Consider the following 20,182-nt stretch of genomic DNA (forward strand, 5'->3'; position numbering starts at 1 on the left):
TTTCACAGGGTCCTCTAAGAAGTACACATTCATCTGTAGGAAGGGGGAAAAGAAGGTGAGACACGGTTTGAGTCTTCACATAAAAAGTGATGAGAATATTCTGTTAGAGATACTACTCACCTAACTCTGTTGACTGGGGAGGAAGCACCACAGAGTCAATCATGTTTCATGTTTAATCTCTTTCCTAGTTATCCGTCACCATGAGTACGGACGCTGAGATGCAAATCTACGGCAAGGCTGCCATATACCTCCGTAAGTCTGAGAAGGAGAGGATGGAGGCACAAGCCGCACCCTTTGATTCAAAGAACGCCTGCTATGTGGCAGACAAGGCGGAGCTGTACCTTAAGGGTCTGGTCACTGCCAGGGCCGACGGGAAGTGTACTGTAACAGTCACGAAACCTGACGGCACTAAGGATGTAAGTCTGATCTGAAAATTATTCAAGTTCAAGTTCGTGTAATTACTCTGTTTCATGAAACATCATCAAAATGATTAAAAACATTTCAATATAAAATCTTTAACAAAATAAATATTATGAAGGATTTCTTGTTTTTTTGTAGCCAGAATATAGCCTTCAAACACATCAACACAGCTATTTAAAAATTGCATCGATTTTTTGTTATTGACTAGTCAAGAATATGTAGTTGGATTAAATGTTGATATGCATTTTTTTAACGATTGTACTTGTATTTAATGGGCAAAAAGCATTCAGTCATGTCCACTTTGATCTGTGTGTAATCTAGATTTCTGACTGTTTCAGGAAGGAAAAGTGTTCAAAGATGCAGACATCTATGAGATGAACCCCCCTAAGTACGACAAGATTGAGGACATGGCCATGATGACCTACCTGAATGAAGCCTCTGTGTTGTATAACCTCAAAGAGCGTTATGCAGCATGGATGATCTATGTAAGAAACCTGCACATACAAACACACACATACATGAAGATAATAAATACACACATACATGAAGATAATAAATACACACATACATGAACATAATAAATTCACACATACATTACTACACATATTTGAAAGGTAGAAACCAAAACATATCAATACAGTAGACCCAAATCAGTATACCAAAGTACACCCACATCCTCACATAAATCCAGGTAAAAGTACATCTGACTTTACTAATCCACAAATGTAATTATGCTTTCATCCAGACCTACTCTGGGCTCTTCTGTGCCACGGTGAACCCCTACAAGTGGCTGCCAGTGTACGACGCAGAGGTTGTCAACGCCTACAGAGGGAAGAAGAGGATGGAGGCTCCACCCCATATCTTCTCCGTCTCTGACAACGCCTTTCAGTTCATGATGATTGGTACGAGCTCTCATGGCTGGATGGATGGATGGATGGTTGGATGGATGGTTGGATGGATGGATGGAGGGACAGATGATTGGAAGGATGGATGGATGTCCATAAATGCTTACAGATGGATGGATGGATAGATGGATGTTAAAATATGCTTTAGAGAGGTATCTACTGTTTTCTAGTCTAGGTTAGAACAGTTTGCTGGGAAAATCTGATCTCACTACCCTTGAATGGAAAATGTTCCAAAATGAAATGCATGATGATGCTATGAATTAAATAATGTCCCCATGTTTTTTGAGTATGATAAGCAATGTGTTTTTTGGTTCCAGATAAGGAGAACCAGTCCGTCCTGATTACGTAAGTTGTGTACTAAAATGTCACTTGAGAAAGTGTTTCTATTGTAATAAGTTGGGCCACTTGGTGTGATGAAATACATGACAATATGAATGGATTAGAGCATTAGGCTATGTGTAATAACGAGTCGATGAGAAGGATTATTTGTTAATGATTTATGTCAGAACACAGGTTAACAGTGTATTTTTCTATGCTATTTCTCAGTGAAAGCCAATCTGACACTCAAACATGTAACTAAAACCCCTCTTTCTCTGTCATATAAACCAGTGGAGAATCCGGTGCAGGAAAGACTGTCAACACCAAGCGTGTTATCCAGTACTTCGCCACCATTGCAGTGTCTGGTGGAGAGAAGAAGAAGGAAGTAGACCCCAGCAAAATGCAGGTAGGTTGTTCTTATGTTTGCCTTCTTATTTCAGTTTGGTTGAATCATGTTTCAAGAAAAGTGATCAATCGAGAAAAATGTGCGTTTACCAGTTTCTGAGCAACTTGTGTTTGTCTCAATCAGGGGTCTCTTGAGGATCAGATCATTGCAGCTAACCCTCTGCTGGAGGCTTATGGTAATGCCAAGACAGTGAGGAACGACAACTCGTCACGCTTTGTAAGTATAAAGGTCACACTGTGGAAGTTACCTTACATAGGAAAAATGTAATTCAGTAGTTCCCTATTGTTATATCAACATCTGTCCAACAAACTGTAACATTTTAAAGGGGTCTATCAAAGTATAATGTTAGATTAATTTGTTAACATATTTCTAACCCCCATGCTCTACTACAGGGTAAATTCATCAGGATTCACTTCCAAGGTGGTAAACTGGCTAAAGCTGACATTGAAACCTGTGAGTTGGTTTTGATTGTTTCTCAATGCTTTCCTAAATTCACACAGAGTCTTTTTTGGCGATCATATCATCACATTTAAAATAATATTACAATCTCTTTCACCCTCAGACCTGCTGGAGAAGTCCAGAGTGTCCTTCCAGCTGCCCGATGAGAGAGGCTACCACATCTTCTTCCAGATGATGACAGGCCACAAACCTGAGATAGTTGGTACGACAAAGTAGAGGTGCAGGGGAAATTATTCCCACCCCCATCTGTGGAACTTCTAAAAAATATTCATAATACACAGTAATAATACTATTACAATGAGTACATCCAAGGTAACAAGGCATCTAGACATTTGGAAGGTCTTTGGGAAATATCTATCAAGTGATGCACTGTGATCCACAAGTCTCAGTCTCCTCTTTTGATGCTATTTATTATATACTACATGTATAATTGAGTCCATCTATTGAGTAAAGGAGGGAGAGATACTGTAAAGGTAGGACAGCAGAATTCTAAGAGATTTAACTGACAAGCTGTTCTCCGTTGTCCACAGAAATGTCGCTCATCACCACCAACCCCTACGACTTCCCCATGTGCAGCCAGGGTCAGATCACTGTGGCCAGCATCAACGACAAGGAAGAGCTGGATGCCACAGATGTGAGTCAAACAAAGGGTTAACCAAACTCTACACAGGGAATGGATAGGACCACCATACACACTGAATGCTCTGTGCAATTCCAACTTGGTGGCAGCTGGGAATGTTTATGTATGTTTTTGTTTGATACTAAATGCCTTGTTAGTTAGGGGTTAGGCGTGTGTCTCAAGGAACTCTTTTGTGCGTTCCAGAAGAGAGCACCACTAAGTGCCCTGTGGAACTGTGGAACTGTGCTGCCATCTACTAATGTGTTGGCCAAGCGTAATCATGTGGAACAGAGAAGCCAGTCAAATCTATCATTTGTTCTGCAGGGAGCAGCACAGAACTGTAGTGTAACTGAGCAAACTACCGTTCAGTTCATCACTGTTGTACTTCCTCTTTAATGCCAGGATGCCATTACCATCCTGGGCTTCACTAATGAAGAGAAGCTTGGCATCTACAAGCTGACAGGAGCTGTATTGCACCATGGCAACTTGAAATTCAAGCAGAAGCAGCGTGAGGAGCAGGCTGAGCCAGACGGCACAGAGGGTGAGTCCCACTCATAGATGTACAATATGTAGAACATTAGTTCCATTCCCCAACATAGAAATAGAACACCTAAGACAGACAGTGCCACATGAAAGTCAGGCAGGAGATCATTTTTGGAGAACAAATTACAACCTCCACAAATGTGGGTGAATCAAAACCTAACCCACAAAGAAGTTAACCAAACTATTTTGTCAGTGTGAAATCAGAAACAAGTGATCTTGTGTCCCTGAGTCTGTTGTTGTTGGTTCTCTCTCCAGTGGCTGATAAAATCGCCTACCTGCTGGGCCTGAACTCAGCTGAGATGTTGAAGGCTCTGTGCTATCCCAGAGTGAAGGTCGGCAACGAGTATGTGACCAAGGGACAGACTGTGCCTCAGGTAAGGCAGCCAAACAAAGCTTTTACCATTCTCTGTGGACCGGAATTATTTTGGGGACGAGTGCATTGCTTTTTTTGAATAGTGATGTTGTTTTCCCAAAATTATTATCACCTTATCACTAGACATGGTCAATATCTCATGTATTAATTTGAGGTATTATCATTGCAGGTTAATAACTCAGTCATGGCTCTGGCCAAGTCTATCTATGAGAGGATGTTCTTGTGGATGGTCATACGTATCAATGAGATGTTGGACACCAAGAATCCAAGGCAGTTCTATATCGGTGTGCTTGACATTGCCGGGTTTGAGATCTTTGATGTGAGTATGACAACAGAACAAGACAATTAGATGTGATTGAGAGGGATTACAGTCTTGTATGATGAAATGATCCCTTTTAAAACTCCATCAACAGTACAACAGCATGGAGCAGCTGTGCATCAACTTCACGAATGAGAAACTGCAACAGTTTTTCAACCACACCATGTTCGTCCTGGAGCAAGAGGAGTACAAGAAGGAGGGAATCGTCTGGGCCTTCATTGACTTCGGCATGGACTTGGCTGCCTGCATTGAGCTTATTGAGAAGGTAAGATGTCTGTGAGGATTATAATGGACCATTATAATGGACCTCAACAGCAAAGCTCAAATGGAGCTGTGTGAGATATTATCAGTATCTGACTGTTGAGATCTCAATATGTTTCCTATTATGTGCCTCTAAATGAATATAATCCTATAATAGCATGTTTACTAAAGTAATGAATGTGATCCTAAGTGGAAATATCACTAATTTGATATACATCTCTTTTCGTGAAGCCATTGGGCATCTTCTCCATCCTTGAAGAGGAGTGCATGTTCCCCAAGTCTTCAGACACTACCTTCAAGGACAAGCTGTACGCCCAGCATCTTGGCAAAACACAGGCGTTTGAGAAGCCCAAGCCTGCCAAAGGCAAGGCAGAGGCCCACTTCTCCCTGGTGCACTACGCCGGTACTGTGGACTACAACATCACTGGCTGGCTGGAGAAGAACAAGGACCCCCTGAACGACTCAGTTTGTCAACTGTACGGGAAGTCAGGAGTCAAAATTCTGGCTGTCCTGTATCCTGCTGCCCCACCTGAGGGTAAGACTAGCATCACGTCAAATCATTTAATTACGCACTAGCTGCAATTTTCTTTAAAGTCTTTGAATATATCACAATTTCTCAAGGTTTATTACTGGGTTAATTTACACATACAATAGGTGTTATTCTACACAATCTCATTGGCAGCATTTGCCTCTAGATACGTGTGAAGTTAACCAGAGATTCTCTGTTGTATAATTAGTGTGCTTGCTGAAGACAAAACCACTCTAGATTTCTTACACACTCTTGTAATTATTATATTTATTCCACTCCCTCTAGAAAATGAGCTTATATAGTTATCTTTAATTTTTCCCCATTTTAACAGATACAACCAAGAAAGGAGGCAAGAAGAAGGGTGGTTCCATGCAGACAGTGTCCTCCCAGTTCAGGGTGAGCTTTTGAAATGTGTATATTCAGTCCTTCAAAAGGTGCATTGATTATCATAAATGATGTCTGAGAAAATGGTTTGTAACCCTCTTACAGGAGAACTTACATAAGCTGATGACCAACTTGAGGAGCACTCATCCTCACTTTGTGCGCTGCCTGATCCCCAACGAGTCAAAGACTCCAGGTACAAGAAATATTGAGTTAAATATGTCATCTTATCAGTACACTATCAGTGACTTTAACGATCCCAATCTTTAACCTGTTTATGAGTATTAAAAGAGACTTGGTTTGTTTTACCAGGTCTGATGGAGAACTTCCTGGTTATCCACCAGCTCAGGTGTAATGGTGTACTGGAGGGTATCAGGATCTGCAGAAAGGGCTTCCCCAGCAGAATCATCTATGCTGACTTCAAGCAGAGGTACACACACACACTCTCTCACACACACACACACACACACACACACACACACACACACACACACACACACAACCACAGAAATATCTGCTCCAAGGTTTTCCCAGCATCAGAATAGTCTTACCTTTTACATAATATAACCAACATATTACAACTTGACATATGTTACACATTTCTCCTCATTCAGGTACAAAGTACTGAATGCCAGTGTCATCCCTGAGGGCCAGTTCATGGACAACAAGAAGGCTTCTGAGAAGCTGCTTGGGTCCATTGATGTGAATCACGAGGATTACAAATTTGGACACACCAAGGTTAGTCAAAAAACAACTTTAATGATCATTTAAAATCTCTTCAGTTGGCATATCCATTATTTTCTTCTTTCTTCTTCAGTTAACAAATGGAAAAGGTGGAAAACATTGTAGTGTTTTTCTTCAAATTCATGCATCACAAGTATAGACAAGAAACTAAACTCATTATCATGTGCATTGTGTTAGAGTGGTATGGCTTCAGTTATCTGTATCTGTGTACATTATTAATATACAACTGTACAATAATTAACAACTTAGAAACAACCTATCCCATGGTATGTTTGTAACCGTTGCAAAGTTAATGTTGTTTAAATCAATCTGGTGATGTTGTTCCCCTCTTTTGATTCAACCCTTTCTATCTGTCACCATCTGTGGTTCCATTGACCATGTTAACCTGTGTCTCAGGTGTTCTTCAAAGCCGGTCTGCTGGGTGTCCTGGAGGAGATGAGAGATGAGAAGCTGGCCACTCTGGTCGGCATGGTCCAGGCTCTCAGCCGTGGATTCCTCATGAGGAGAGAGTTTAGCAAGATGATGGAGAGGAGGTGAGGAATAGTAGACATCTTGGCAAAGCTTTCTGTCAACCACCTGTATCTAATGCATTATGATTACATACTGTATATGCTGTGAGTTGTTCAGAATGAGAAAGTACATCTTATAATGGTCAACTAAAGCTTTTGGGTTCATTCATTTAGTCCAGAAATGGATGTAGCAACTAAGGATTCTAGCTTTATAGCTGCAGTTTGGGATTTGGATGTTAAATTATCATATAAATTTGTGATATTTATCCATTCATTCTTGAAGAACATAAAATTCCTCATGAGCTTAGCATGACTGTCGGTCGTTGCATCTAGAGATCTGTCTATGAGTTTAAGTGTGGTTACATTTCCCTACACCGATTCCTCAGCTGTTAACAAAAGGGGGCAGAGGTTTTGTTGTTCTTCAGCTCCCAGAAAGTCGATTTTTTAAAAGCATTCCAATAGGCAAAAAAACTGGTAACGCGAATCACGTTATATCTACGTCATTTCAACCAGAAAATTCAATGTGATAATATTGTAAAAAAAATGTGGATTTCAAAAATATCATCAACCTTTCATATTTTTTCACCCAACGTTTAACCTAAAACCAATAACATGGTGAAATGTTTTGTTGATTTCACGTTGAAATCACGTTAGTTGGCAACTCACCCAAAACTAGATGTTGAATTGACGTTTGTGCCCAGTGGGATGTCACTCACCATGCCACTCTGTCCTTTCTGTCGACCAGAGATTCAATTTACGCCATCCAGTACAACATCCGCTCATTCATGAATGTGAAAACCTGGCCATGGATGAAGTTGTACTTCAAGATCAAGCCCCTGCTGCAGAGCGCTGAGACTGAGAAGGAGCTGGCCAACATGAAGGAGAACTATGAGAAGATGACGACAGACCTGGCCAAGGCTCTGGCCACAAAGAAGCAAATGGAGGAGAAGTTGGTGGCCCTGACGCAGGAGAAGAACGACCTGGCACTCCAAATAGCATCTGTGGGTGAAAAAACAACCCTCATTACTGTCAAATTTACATTCACATGAATACACCTTTTTATTGCCAATGTTATATACTTTATATATCTCATGAATTTCGATTGATTTACTCTGACCTTCAATACACAAAGTGAGGCCTCTGATTTTTCCCCCCCTGTTCTGAAACCAGGAAGGAGAGAGTCTGAACGATGCTGAGGAAAGGTGTGAGGGGCTCATCAAGAGCAAGATCCAGCTGGAGGCCAAACTCAAAGAGACGACCGAGAGGCTGGAGGATGAGGAGGAGATCAATGCTGAGTTGACTGCCAAGAAGAGGAAGCTGGAGGATGAGTGCTCTGAGCTGAAGAAGGACATTGATGACCTGGAGCTCACCCTGGCCAAAGTGGAGAAGGAGAAGCACGCCACTGAAAACAAGGTCTTGTGTCTTACCATAGGCAGTCTAACCAAACATTAATCAACTCAAAACATAGCTTAACAGAAATGGAATTCAAGTTGTACTGGGGGTGCAGGAAAAATTAAGAAACAATAGTGGAATTTCAGTTGCGGGGTACTTCCAACATTCATTGCATGTTCTGCTCCCCCTCATCTATGACTTCCATTCGAAACATTGGCATGGTGAACACTGCCATCTAGTGTTGAATCTATAGTACAGTAATTGTTGATTAATTTCTAATCTAAATTAAATGAACAAACTATATCTCCCCTTTATGGTGAAGTATAATTATGTTGTGGCCATTTACAGGTTAAAAACCTGACAGAGGAGATGGCGTCTATGGATGAGAGTGTTGCCAAGCTGACCAAGGAGAAGAAAGCCCTCCAAGAGGCCCACCAGCAGACACTGGATGACCTGCAGGCAGAGGAGGACAAAGTCAACACTCTGACCAAGGCCAAGACCAAGCTGGAACAGCAAGTGGACGACGTGAGTGGAGTTTGACATTTTGGCCATGATAGTATGTAAGATGATATTATCTTCAGTTGTTTAGATTTGAACAATATATGTGTTTTTATCTTCTAGCTTGAGGGTTCTCTGGAGCAAGAGAAGAAGCTCCGTATGGACCTTGAGAGATCCAAGAGAAAGCTGGAGGGAGATCTGAAACTGGCCCAGGAGTCCATAATGGACCTGGAGAATGACAAGCAGCAGGCTGATGAGAAAATCAAGAAGTAAACACAAACCTATGACTACAGTATTATCTGCTATAATTGTTGTTTTTGGCTAATTCTTGTAATTGTGAATCAGCATATTCATGTGATTCTTAAAGGGATACTTCAGGATTTTGGAAGTCCTTGATCTACTTCCCCAGAGCCAGATGAACTCGTGAATACCATTTTTATGCCTCTGCATGCAGTTTGAAGTTGCTAACTGTTAGCGCAATGACTGGAATTCTATGGTAACTGCTAACATGCTAGTAAGCATTGGCTTGCAAAACTACTTCTAACTTCCTTCATACTGGATGCAGAGACATAAAACTGGTATCCACAAGTTCATCTGACTCTGGGGAAGTAGATACAGGGCTTAATTGCCAAAATGCTGAAGTATCCCTTTAAAAGCAATGTGAATGGTTTGATCCTCTACCTTTACACTATCGAACCGAAACTAACTCTGCAATCGGCATATTTGTGTTTCTCAGGAAGGAGTTTGAGACCACTCAGCTCCTCAGCAAGATTGAGGATGAGCAGTCTCTGGGAGCTCAGCTGCAGAAGAAGATCAAGGAACTCCAGGTACTGTAGAGGATCTAGGGATCTAAGCTCCAGACACATCCAGGTACAAAGCTCCGGAACAGAAAAGCACAGACTTGAAAAACATTATTCTGGTAGCACACATTTTTTCCGGTAGATTCTGATGGCTGAAAAAGTTGGAAGGTGGGGCTTCTTGCTAGTGCTTCTTACTGATGTAAAGACGGTGCTTCAAAATGGTAGTTTGATTCCTGAATTGGACACTCTACTGAATATATTAACTGTCTTTGTATTAACACATTAATGCAAAATACACATGCTATTATTACTTTGTGAGGTTCAATTGTTTCAACTGTATTGTAGTGTTCATCCCCCCTGCTCCTGCCCCCTGTTCTAGGCCCGTATTGAGGAGCTGGAGGAGGAAATTGAGGCTGAGCGTGCTGCCAGGGCTAAGGTTGAGAAGCAGAGGGCCGATCTCTCCAGGGAACTTGAGGAGATCAGCGAGAGGCTGGAGGAGGCCGGAGGCGCCACTGCTGCTCAGATTGAGATGAACAAGAAGCGTGAGGCTGAGTTCCAGAAGCTGCGTCGTGATCTTGAAGAGTCCACCCTGCAGCATGAGGCCACAGCCGCCGCTCTGCGCAAGAAGCAGGCCGACAGTGTGGCTGAGCTCGGGGAGCAGATCGACAACCTGCAGCGCGTCAAGCAGAAGCTGGAGAAGGAGAAGAGCGAGTACAAGATGGAGATTGATGACCTCTCTAGCAACATGGAGGCCGTCGCCAAGGCTAAGGTGAGTAGTAATGTTTTGGTCAAGCAGTGTTGAGGAGGGTCAACTACATTACCATTCAAGTGACCTGAAGTTGACAGGAGTCAAATATATAAAGTAATGATGGAACATGTTTCACTAACAGGGCAACCTGGAGAAGATGTGTCGTACTCTTGAGGACCAGCTGAGTGAGCTCAAGACTAAGAATGATGAGAATGTTCGCCAGGTCAACGACATCAGCGGACAGAGGGCCAGACTCCTGACAGAAAATGGTACCACCAGCAATGAACAACAAACTAATGCTTTACTTCAGTAGAACACAATAAATGTCTTGGGGATTTATGTCCATAGTCCACATTAGTGCCGGTCGCTGATGTTTAAGATGAAGGAGGACAATAATTTTTTTGTAGGAGCTTGGCCTTATTTCTATTACAGCATATTGGATGACTCTAATTCATATTCGATTCACCCAGCTCAATGTAACATCGATAGGTTTAGAGTACTACATGATACTCATATGTTCCATATACCCATCATGAGGTTGCTGCAACCGAGCCTAGACAGTTTACAACGTATGTGCACAGGTCGAGAGAAAAATTAGAGTAATCGAGGTGAGAGACCTTGACAGATTCAATACCGCCTTGCACACTCTTGCCTGCATCCAGCTGATTTAGGTTGTAATCATTAGTCCAACAGTTGCAAACAAGAGTGTCTATTGGACAAATTCAGGTATGTTTATCCTAATTTTGTTCCATTTGTTTCCGTTTAAGAAACGTTTTTCAACAGAATCGACGGAATGAATAATAACCTGATCACACGCAAACACAGTTCACTTTCATAGAAACCACATACAAACAGCATGATCATTTTGCTCGTTGTATAATTCCTTCTAGCATTTACGTGCTCTCCTCGTCTCACCTTTTACCTTCTGGACTTCAGTGCAAAACACATCAGCTTTCCAAAACTTTCCAAGCCAAACCTTCATAGCATAACCACTAACCGCTACACACAGCCTACATCGATGTCCCCATATTAGCTAACGTCATAGCTAGTCAACGTAGCTACTAACGCTTTAGTAAACCCGCTACAATAATGCAGTACAATCAGCAAGCAGTTACACAGTGGATCCCACTGGCAATAAATTAATAAAACCAAAAGCTTACCTTGGCTTGGAAGAGTTCTATTGTTAGATAGCCACAGACAGCTAACTAACATAGCATCCCTCTCTGTTTGAGTCAGGTTTTTGAGTAGGCTAAACTAGCTAGCTGCATTTGCTAGCTAAGTGAAAAAAATACATCTCTCTTTTTCTTGCTTCTCCCTCATTTTTAAAGAAATTAATCTGTTAAACTATGTTCTTTCTCTCTCTTTGAGTCTACTACTACTCACCACATTTTATGCACTGCAGTGCTAGCTAGCTGTAGCATATGCTTTCTGCACTAGATTCATTCTCTGGTCCTTTGATTGAGTGGACATATCAGTTCATGCTGCTAGAGCTATGATAGGTTGCAGTATGTCGTCATTACTACTGTGTAAGTGTCTGGAAGGGGGTGAGAACCATGAGCCTCCTTGGTTTTGTATTGAAGTCAATGTAATTTCACTGAGGAGGATGATCCTCCCCTTCCTCTTCTGAGGAGCCTCCACTGGTCCACATAGTTTCTATTGTACAATTCACCACCGAACAACATTGCCCTATGATACATTAAAATACATTTTCCATCTTAGAAAACAGAGACGTCATTAACAAGATATCCCTCTATCCCTGCAGGTGAGTTTGGCCGCCAGCTGGAGGAGAAGGAAGCCCTGGTGTCACAGCTGACCAGAGGAAAACAGGCCTTCACCCAACAGGTGGAGGAGCTGAAGAGGCTGATTGAGGAAGAGGTCAAGGTAAGGGACCCAAAATGGACTCCACCGACCCCAGAGTTTAGAGCAGGGATCTTCAACTTGATTCAGCCATGTACTGATTTTTTTTTCTTGAGTGGATGGTCGGGACATAATTACAAATAATTTGTAGACTGCCAATTGAACGGAAGAAGCACAAACATATATAATATTTGACTAAAACATAATTTCAAACCTTGCATGTATGCAATCACATACAGGGACGTCATGCACCAAAAACAAAAATCTGATGGGTCACAAAGTATGTGAGGGTGGCTGGGGGTGCGGTCCTGAGGATGGCTAGGCCCCGGTCCTGAAGTTGGAGATTTTTGCATTTTTCAAACACCTGAAACAGCTTTTCCTGCAATCTATAGCCATAATATTTATACTTAATTCATTGTAAAAAAAAAAACATATCAAAGCATACCTCTTCAGCTGTCTGTGTCTTCCTTTTTTTAAAGAAACTAAATATGCTTCTCTTCATCTCTGTTAAAATCTGGGTAAAAGATTGAAAGGAATTTGAGACTCATTCAGTACATTTAGTTATTGCTTGCTTTTCTTAAGTCTACCAGCACTTCCAGCAGGCATGCCAGCTAAGATAGTTAGACAAGCTAGCCACTCTACCTTGATTGATAGCCTAAAATGGCTTCTTGGTAGCTAGTTATGAGGTTGGGATTTTGGGAACCTACAGTGTCTGGGCTGACTAAAGCCAACTTCAGACAATTGCAAGGTAACTAGTAGTATTACAGAGAAACAACAACAGGACAAATCTGAGGGAGTACGTGCCCCTGTGCCCCATATGGGCATGACGCCTCTGATGATATATATCTGTCTGTTGTGCATGGGAAAACTTTGGATTGGATTTCCAAAAATAAAATCACTTGGAGCCGATTTGTTGGTGTTTTTACAGTCTTTTATGCCCCCCCGCCAAAATATTATTTTATTAACCTTTCTAGGACACACGTTCCGCTAGCGGAACCCCCCCCCAACATTCCGCTGAAAAGGCAGGGCGGGATATTCAAATTTTTTTTTTGAAATATTTAACTTTCACACATTAAGAAAACTTAAGGGGCCAAATAAAATCACACCCAGCCAGTTGGAGAACCCTGCTTTAAAGACATATCTTCATATACATGGTGACGACACCACCCTCAGAGAGTTCTACTATAATTTGTTTGACTATCTCTCCAATCTCTCTTTGTCTTTCTCTCTCACAGGCTAAAAACGCACTGGCCCACGGTGTCCAGTCTGCCCGCCATGACTGTGACCTCCTGAGGGAGCAGTTTGAGGAGGAGCAGGAGGCCAAGGCAGAGCTGCAGCGCGGCATGTCCAAGGCCAACAGTGAGGTGGCTCAGTGGAGGACTAAGTATGAAACTGATGCCATCCAGCGCACAGAGGAGCTGGAGGAGGCCAAGTGAGTCGCACGCAACAGCAAAACCTAAAATATAGGATATTGATGGTGAGGGTGTTAGGGGGCTCTGAGACAATGTTACATCAACATGTATCGTAACATTTGTTTCAGCCCCTAAAACCTCCCTCTGTTGTCCAACAGGAAGAAGCTGGCCCAGCGTCTGCAGGATGCTGAGGAGACCATTGAGGCGACCAACTCCAAATGCGCCTCCCTGGAGAAGACCAAGCAGAGGCTGCAGGGAGAGGTGGAGGACCTCATGATTGACGTTGAGAGAGCCAACGCAATGGCCGCCAACCTCGACAAGAAGCAGAGGAACTTTGACAAGGTGAAAACAAAGAAACCTCACCCTAGGGTGATATTTTCTATCTGCTATATGATTAATTGTTGCATATTTCTGATTCAAAACTCTTCATCTTCAAATTTATAATTCAAAACTCTTCATCAATGACTTCTGATGAAAATCCCATGGATTTCCCTAGGTTCTGGCAGAGTGGAAGCAGAAGTATGAGGAGGGCCAGGCTGAGCTGGAAGGAGCTCAGAAGGAGGCTCGCTCTATGAGCACTGAACTCTTCAAGATGAAGAACTCCTACGAGGAGGCTCTGGATCATCTGGAGACTCTGAAGAGAGAGAACAAGAACCTGCAACGTGAGCATTTGACAGCAGTTCTATTTGGCTCATGTTTGACTAGTGTTTTGAAAATGGAGGGAACTGTAATCATCAAAACTACTATTACACCATTTCAGAGTTTTCATGTACAGATTTTTTTTTTTTTTTAACTTGTGATCACTATTCCTTTGAACAACCAAAGGATGTGGAGGGTAATTAGATTTGCAAGACCATATGAAGTGCTGTTAATTAATTAACTGTTATTATGATTCAATGTCAACTTCAGTCTAAACTGCTCCTGTGTGTGTGTGTGTGTGTGTGTGTGTGTGTGTGTGTGTGTGTGTGTGTGTGTGTGTGTGTGTGTGTGTGTGTGTGTGTGTGTGTGTGTGTGTGTGTGTGCAGAGGAGATCTCTGACCTGACTGAGCAGATCGGAGAGACTGGCAAGAGCATCCATGAGCTGGAGAAGGCCAAGAAGACCGTGGAGACAGAGAAGTCTGAGATCCAGACCGCTCTGGAGGAGGCTGAGGTACAAACTACAGCTGTTTGATGGGGAAAGCAGTGTTACACTAGCCATCGCCGGCTACAGTCCAATGATCCCTGTATTGGAGTTTATTGTAGTCATATATATTTAATTCCTACATCCAAATGTACTGAACACAATTGGCCTGACTGCTTCTGTTTGTCCAGGGAACACTGGAGCACGAGGAATCCAAGATTCTGCGTGTGCAGCTGGAGCTGAACCAGATCAAGGGTGAGGTGGACAGGAAGATCGCTGAGAAGGACGAGGAGATGGAGCAGATCAAGAGGAACAGCCAGAGGGTGGTTGACTCCATGCAGAGCACCCTGGACTCTGAGGTCAGGAGCAGGAATGATGCCCTGAGGGTGAAGAAGAAGATGGAGGGAGACCTGAACGAGATGGAGATCCAGCTGAGCCACTCCAACAGGATGGCATCTGAGGCCCAGAAACAGCTGAGGAATGTCCAGGGACAGTTCAAGGTAAAGGGACTGGGACATCAGGTTCAAACACCTGAAAATGGAGTGGGATTTGTTTGTGAATCTGTAGAAAATAATAGAACAGAGGAATTTAATAGATTGAACTATATACTGTAGAACGGTAGGATATTGAGTAAATTCTTCCCAATTAACATTTCTATCACTCATCCTACCACCCCTTCATCCACAAGTCCTAATGAACGTATGTCATTGTGAACCCCAGGATGCCCAATTGCATCTTGATGACGCCGTCCGCGCTGCAGAAGACATGAAGGAGCAGGCAGCCATGGTGGAGCGCAGAAACGGTTTGATGGTGGCTGAAATCGAGGAGCTGAGAGTTGCTCTGGAGCAGACAGAGAGAGGCCGCAAAGTGGCTGAGACTGAGCTGGTAGACGCCAGCGAGCGCGTTGGCCTGCTGCACTCCCAGGTATGGGTCAAAATCCATTTCTAATGAAACTCAACCAAGTTTAAACACACTCATACAGTTTAAACACACCTGGAATTTGACAGTGTTTGCCTTAGATTTTCAGAATTTCAGTCTCGTGACTTGCAAGTTCTCTTGAGAGTCAAACAAATCATCTTGTTTACTCCTTCAGAACACCAGCCTTCTGAACACCAAGAAGAAGCTGGAGACTGACCTGGTGCAGGTGCAGGGAGAGGTGGACGACATCGTCCAGGAGGCCAGGAATGCAGAGGAGAAGGCCAAAAAGGCAATCACTGACGTGAGTCCTTGAATTACATCAATTTGATTTGTCCCTCAAGGGAAATGGTAGCTGGGCTGGTTAAGAACAACAAAGATCTCAGAGGGACGTTATGATTTGTGCATAAATTAAACAAACTATTATTCCAGGCGGCCATGATGGCTGAGGAGCTGAAGAAGGAGCAGGACACCAGCTCTCACCTGGAGAGGATGAAGAAGAACCTGGAGGTCACAGTCAAGGACCTGCAGCACCGCCTGGATGAGGCTGAGAATCTGGCCATGAAGGGAGGCAAGAAGCAGCTCCAGAAACTGGAGTCCAGGGTGAGTTACCAGCAGGGGGGATTGGGGTGGATTGAAAGACGGATTGCTGGACATGCTTTTTATCCTATAAAGTCATATACACCGGATAGGTACAAATTAGGGTTAAGTGCCTTGGACATCAACACATTTTTCACGTTGAAGGCTCAGGTATTTGAACCAGCAACATTTCACTGCTAGGATACCTGCACCCTAAACCACCTAGATCAAGGGTTCCCAAACGTTTTGACACGGGACCCCTTTTGTGATAGAAAATTCATTAGGGACCCCCTCATAATATCAAAATACAATTCCTACTTAAGAGTTCAGTAAAAATAGCATCCAGGTAGTTTTACCACAGAGTTTCTAAACCCAGAGGTGCAACATTGCAAGACTTCCGGGAATGCTTGTGATTCAGACCAGACCAGGGTTTGAGATGTCTATGGGAGAAGTGTAAATGTCATCCTTGTTTGTTAATTTTCTTGAAATCTAAAGGCAAGACCTAGATTCGAGCCAATGTCTTAAGATGATGGAGTGCATCTTTAAGTAGCTGAAACTGTCATTACTACAACCTAGTGAAAGTAACAAACAAACACGTTTTAACTTTCATCAAAAACAACTATCTACCGAAGGAGTTCTTTTGACTGCATGAACATGTGCAGTTCAGCACAACTGTTAGACCCGGTGATGTGTTTCTGTGCATGAGCTTAGCTAGCTAAGGTCGCAATGGGATTGTCTACAAGTCTTCATCTTTGGATTTGCTACGACTTCTGCAGTGCATGGCTGGACTAATCATGTCTCGGCCCCTGGGAAAGAACATTTTTAAGTCACCTTTCGGCATCAGAAACAACATTTTGCAGTTTGAAAACAAATGTTCAGCTATTCTACACATTTTTCCTTTGGACAGAAATAACATTTGGTAATTTTAGAGCTAATTTCTTGAAATTCTACACATTTTGCCATGTGGCGGAGAGAAAAATGTTGCAGTTTTAAAAGCTTAATTCAGGATGCATTTATGTTCAAAATCAACATTTTGGGGAATATGTTACACTTAAAATGTTTTATATATATTTCACCTTTATTTAACCGGGTAGGCTAGTTGAGAACAAGTTCTCATTTACAACTGCGAACTGGCCAAGATAATGCAAAGCAGTGCGACACAAACAACAACACAAAGGTACACATGGAATAAACAAACATACAGTCAATAACACAATAGAGAAAAAGTCTATATACAGTGTGTGAAAATAAGGCAAGATAAGGAAGGTAGGCAATAAATAGGCCATAGTGGCGAAATAATTACAATTTATCAATTAAACCCTGGAGTTATAGATGTGCAAACGATGAATGTGCAAGTTGAGATACTGGGGTGCAAAGGAGCAAAAAAAATAATATATAAAAAAAAGAACAGTTTATGGATGAGGAAGTTGGATGGGCTATTTACAGATGGACTACGTACAGGTGCAGTGAACTGTGAGCTGCTTTGACAGCTGGTGCTTAAAGTTAGTGAGGGATTTGCTTCAGTGATTTTCAACTTTTGCAACTTTTTGCAACTCACTTTAGTGGAGTTGAGAAGAATTGCAGGCAAGACCTTAAAATAAAGATATACAATTGTATTTATCTAGTTGCTTCGTTCAGGCTTGTACAAAAGTCCTGGCAGACTTCTTCTAAACTGCCATTTCATTCATAATAATAATAATAATAAATAACAATTCTCAATAAATATCAACACACGATATAATATACCGTGCATGCATCCAATTCATCTCATTGTAATCATTTGTTAGGCTTCATCTAGTTACATTGTTTAATTTCTCTCTCTCTAGATCGCTAGCTACTTGACTCATTCCCTCTGCTGCAAAATGGCCGTTGCTAGGGAGGCTAGCGTTGCTATGTGGGGCTACCAGCTAGAAGGCTAAATTAGCTTGTAGGCTAGCGGACTTTCCAAGTTCATAAAAACGTGAAAATACAACATAACATATTAACAAACATTTGTACATACTTCGGAAACATTACTGTCTTTAATATGGTGCTTTCCCACTTACCTGCCAAATGAATTTATGACAGAAATGTTATGTCGGTGCTTCTGTCTCGCTGTTGACTCACTTGGCAAACGTCTCTTAATTAAATGCCATAGCACGAGCGCCCCATGGTAGAAACATTGTCTATCTGTGGTGGAAGCAACCTCACATCATTAAAACAGGCGAGTGTCGGCCTCTAGAGGCCATATGGGTACTGAACTATACACTGCTAAATACATGCCACAATGTATAAATAGTAATATACAATATATTACAAATACAAGATGAATTGACTTGGGAGAAAATTATCAGTGATGGAGTACTGTGGATACCAATATCACGTGAGCCTCCCAGGCTCATATTGTGCATCTAAGGGTTAAGAACATCAATTGTGGATTAATATTATTACATTGTATTGTATTGCACACATTTTCCACAGATCCCTGTTAGTTTAATCTGCTGTTGCTATCAATATTCATAACATTTGAAATGTAAATTCCACTTTGGGAACAACTGACCTAGATAATGAAAAGTTGTTATAATAACAGACGACTTCAATAAAAATTGTGAAAAGGAACAGACAACAATTGTGCCTCCTTGACTAGGTAGAAGATGACCTGTGTTACAAAGATTCGTTACATCTGATTTCACCAGCTCAAACAAATGCCTACGTTTATCTTTTTCACAAAGGTGCGTGAGCTCGAGACTGAGGTGGAGGCCGAGCAGAGAAGAGGTGTAGACGCAGTCAAGGGAGTCCGCAAGTATGAGCGCAGAGTCAAGGAGCTCACTTACCAGGTAAGAGAAAGTGCCTCTTCACACACTTGACTCTAACACATGTAGGTTTGAGTTTAAAACTATGGGACATTGATTCTTTGCTCTTCTCCCACAGACTGAGGAGGATAAGAAGAATGTTGGCAGACTTCAGGACCTGGTAGATAAGCTGCAGATGAAAGTGAAGGCCTACAAGAGGCATTCTGAGGAAGCGGTGAGTCACGTACTTAGTCAAATACTCTGAAAGCATACATTCTAAAACATATTTATCCTCAGAAAAAAGTATATAATGAATCAAACTATAAATGCTGATGTTCTGCTCTCCCTCTCTTCTCCTCACGTAGGAGGAAGCAGCCAATAGCCATATGTCTAAGTTCAGGAAGGTTCAGCATGAGCTGGAGGAGGCTGAGGAGCGTGCTGACATCGCTGAGACTCAGGTCAACAAGCTCAGAGCCAAGACCCGTGACTCTGGAAAGGTACAGAACTGCTTCTAAACCTGTACCTGACTCATGTTCAGATATGACCACATTATCACCACCTATGAATCAGTCTTCTCAGAGGTCAATACTGACCTTTTACATTCAACTGTTTTGAAGATCTCTAAGAAGCACATGTCAAGTAGGGCAAAAAAACAAGATTATTTCAATCTAAGCTGGTACTTAAAAGTTGAAAATCCAAGCTGATCCATATATTTATCATGTTCATTATTATTACTGATCCATTATATTCTATCCATATATTTATCATGTTCATTATTATTACTGATCCATTATATTCTATCCATATATTTATCATGTTCATTATTATTACTGATCCATTATATTCTATCCATATATTTATCATGTTCATTATTATTACTGATCCATTATATTATTTATTCATTCTTACAGGGAAAAGAAGTTGCTGAATAAACAAGACCAAAGTATTGAAGATCAAAGTCTTACCATTTTCCTGTGTTGCATAAAATATGATTTTCACGGTGAAATGTTGAGCGTTGATTAAAAACATGTGGATCTTCATACACTTCCTTTGTGACTGTGGACTTATTACTCAGCAAACAGCTTTTTCATACCATAATAATATGGTACTTTCATTAGACAAGCAATCTGGGATTCCAACAACAACAAAGCAGTCACTTTTTTTGGTAAACATCTGAGGGATGACGCTGGAGAAATGTAACCTCTCTCAAATTCATAGACTGAGCTATGGAGGTAAGAACTGACCATCCAAAACATCAAAATTATAGTTTTAACCCTTTACACTTGCAGAAATTGGTTTACAAA

At 41.8% G+C, this 20,182-nt stretch overlaps 1 protein-coding gene across 1 annotated transcript; it reads left to right on the forward strand.

Moving 5' to 3' along the window:
* Positions 1 to 192: 192 nt before the first annotated feature.
* Positions 193 to 19,922, forward strand: LOC139568321 (myosin heavy chain, fast skeletal muscle-like). Its single transcript, XM_071390081.1, has 39 exons — positions 193 to 416; positions 759 to 905; positions 1,166 to 1,322; positions 1,643 to 1,670; positions 1,935 to 2,049; positions 2,173 to 2,265; positions 2,442 to 2,502; positions 2,612 to 2,710; positions 3,039 to 3,142; positions 3,530 to 3,668; positions 3,926 to 4,044; positions 4,213 to 4,362; positions 4,457 to 4,627; positions 4,855 to 5,158; positions 5,484 to 5,548; positions 5,642 to 5,729; positions 5,846 to 5,963; positions 6,148 to 6,271; positions 6,674 to 6,810; positions 7,532 to 7,787; positions 7,957 to 8,199; positions 8,527 to 8,703; positions 8,800 to 8,945; positions 9,413 to 9,503; positions 9,856 to 10,245; positions 10,367 to 10,493; positions 11,987 to 12,105; positions 13,317 to 13,513; positions 13,652 to 13,835; positions 13,990 to 14,155; positions 14,519 to 14,643; positions 14,805 to 15,113; positions 15,334 to 15,537; positions 15,707 to 15,832; positions 15,961 to 16,131; positions 18,819 to 18,923; positions 19,018 to 19,113; positions 19,244 to 19,375; positions 19,790 to 19,922. The coding sequence occupies exons 1-39, from the start codon at positions 201 to 203 to the stop codon at positions 19,808 to 19,810; spliced, it is 5,820 nt and encodes a 1,939-aa protein (XP_071246182.1). The 5' UTR covers positions 193 to 200; the 3' UTR covers positions 19,811 to 19,922.
* The last annotated feature ends 260 nt before the right edge of the window (positions 19,923 to 20,182 follow it).

Source organism: Salvelinus alpinus, chromosome 2 (genome assembly GCF_045679555.1).
Source record: "Salvelinus alpinus chromosome 2, SLU_Salpinus.1, whole genome shotgun sequence".
NCBI lineage: Eukaryota > Metazoa > Chordata > Actinopteri > Salmoniformes > Salmonidae > Salvelinus > Salvelinus alpinus.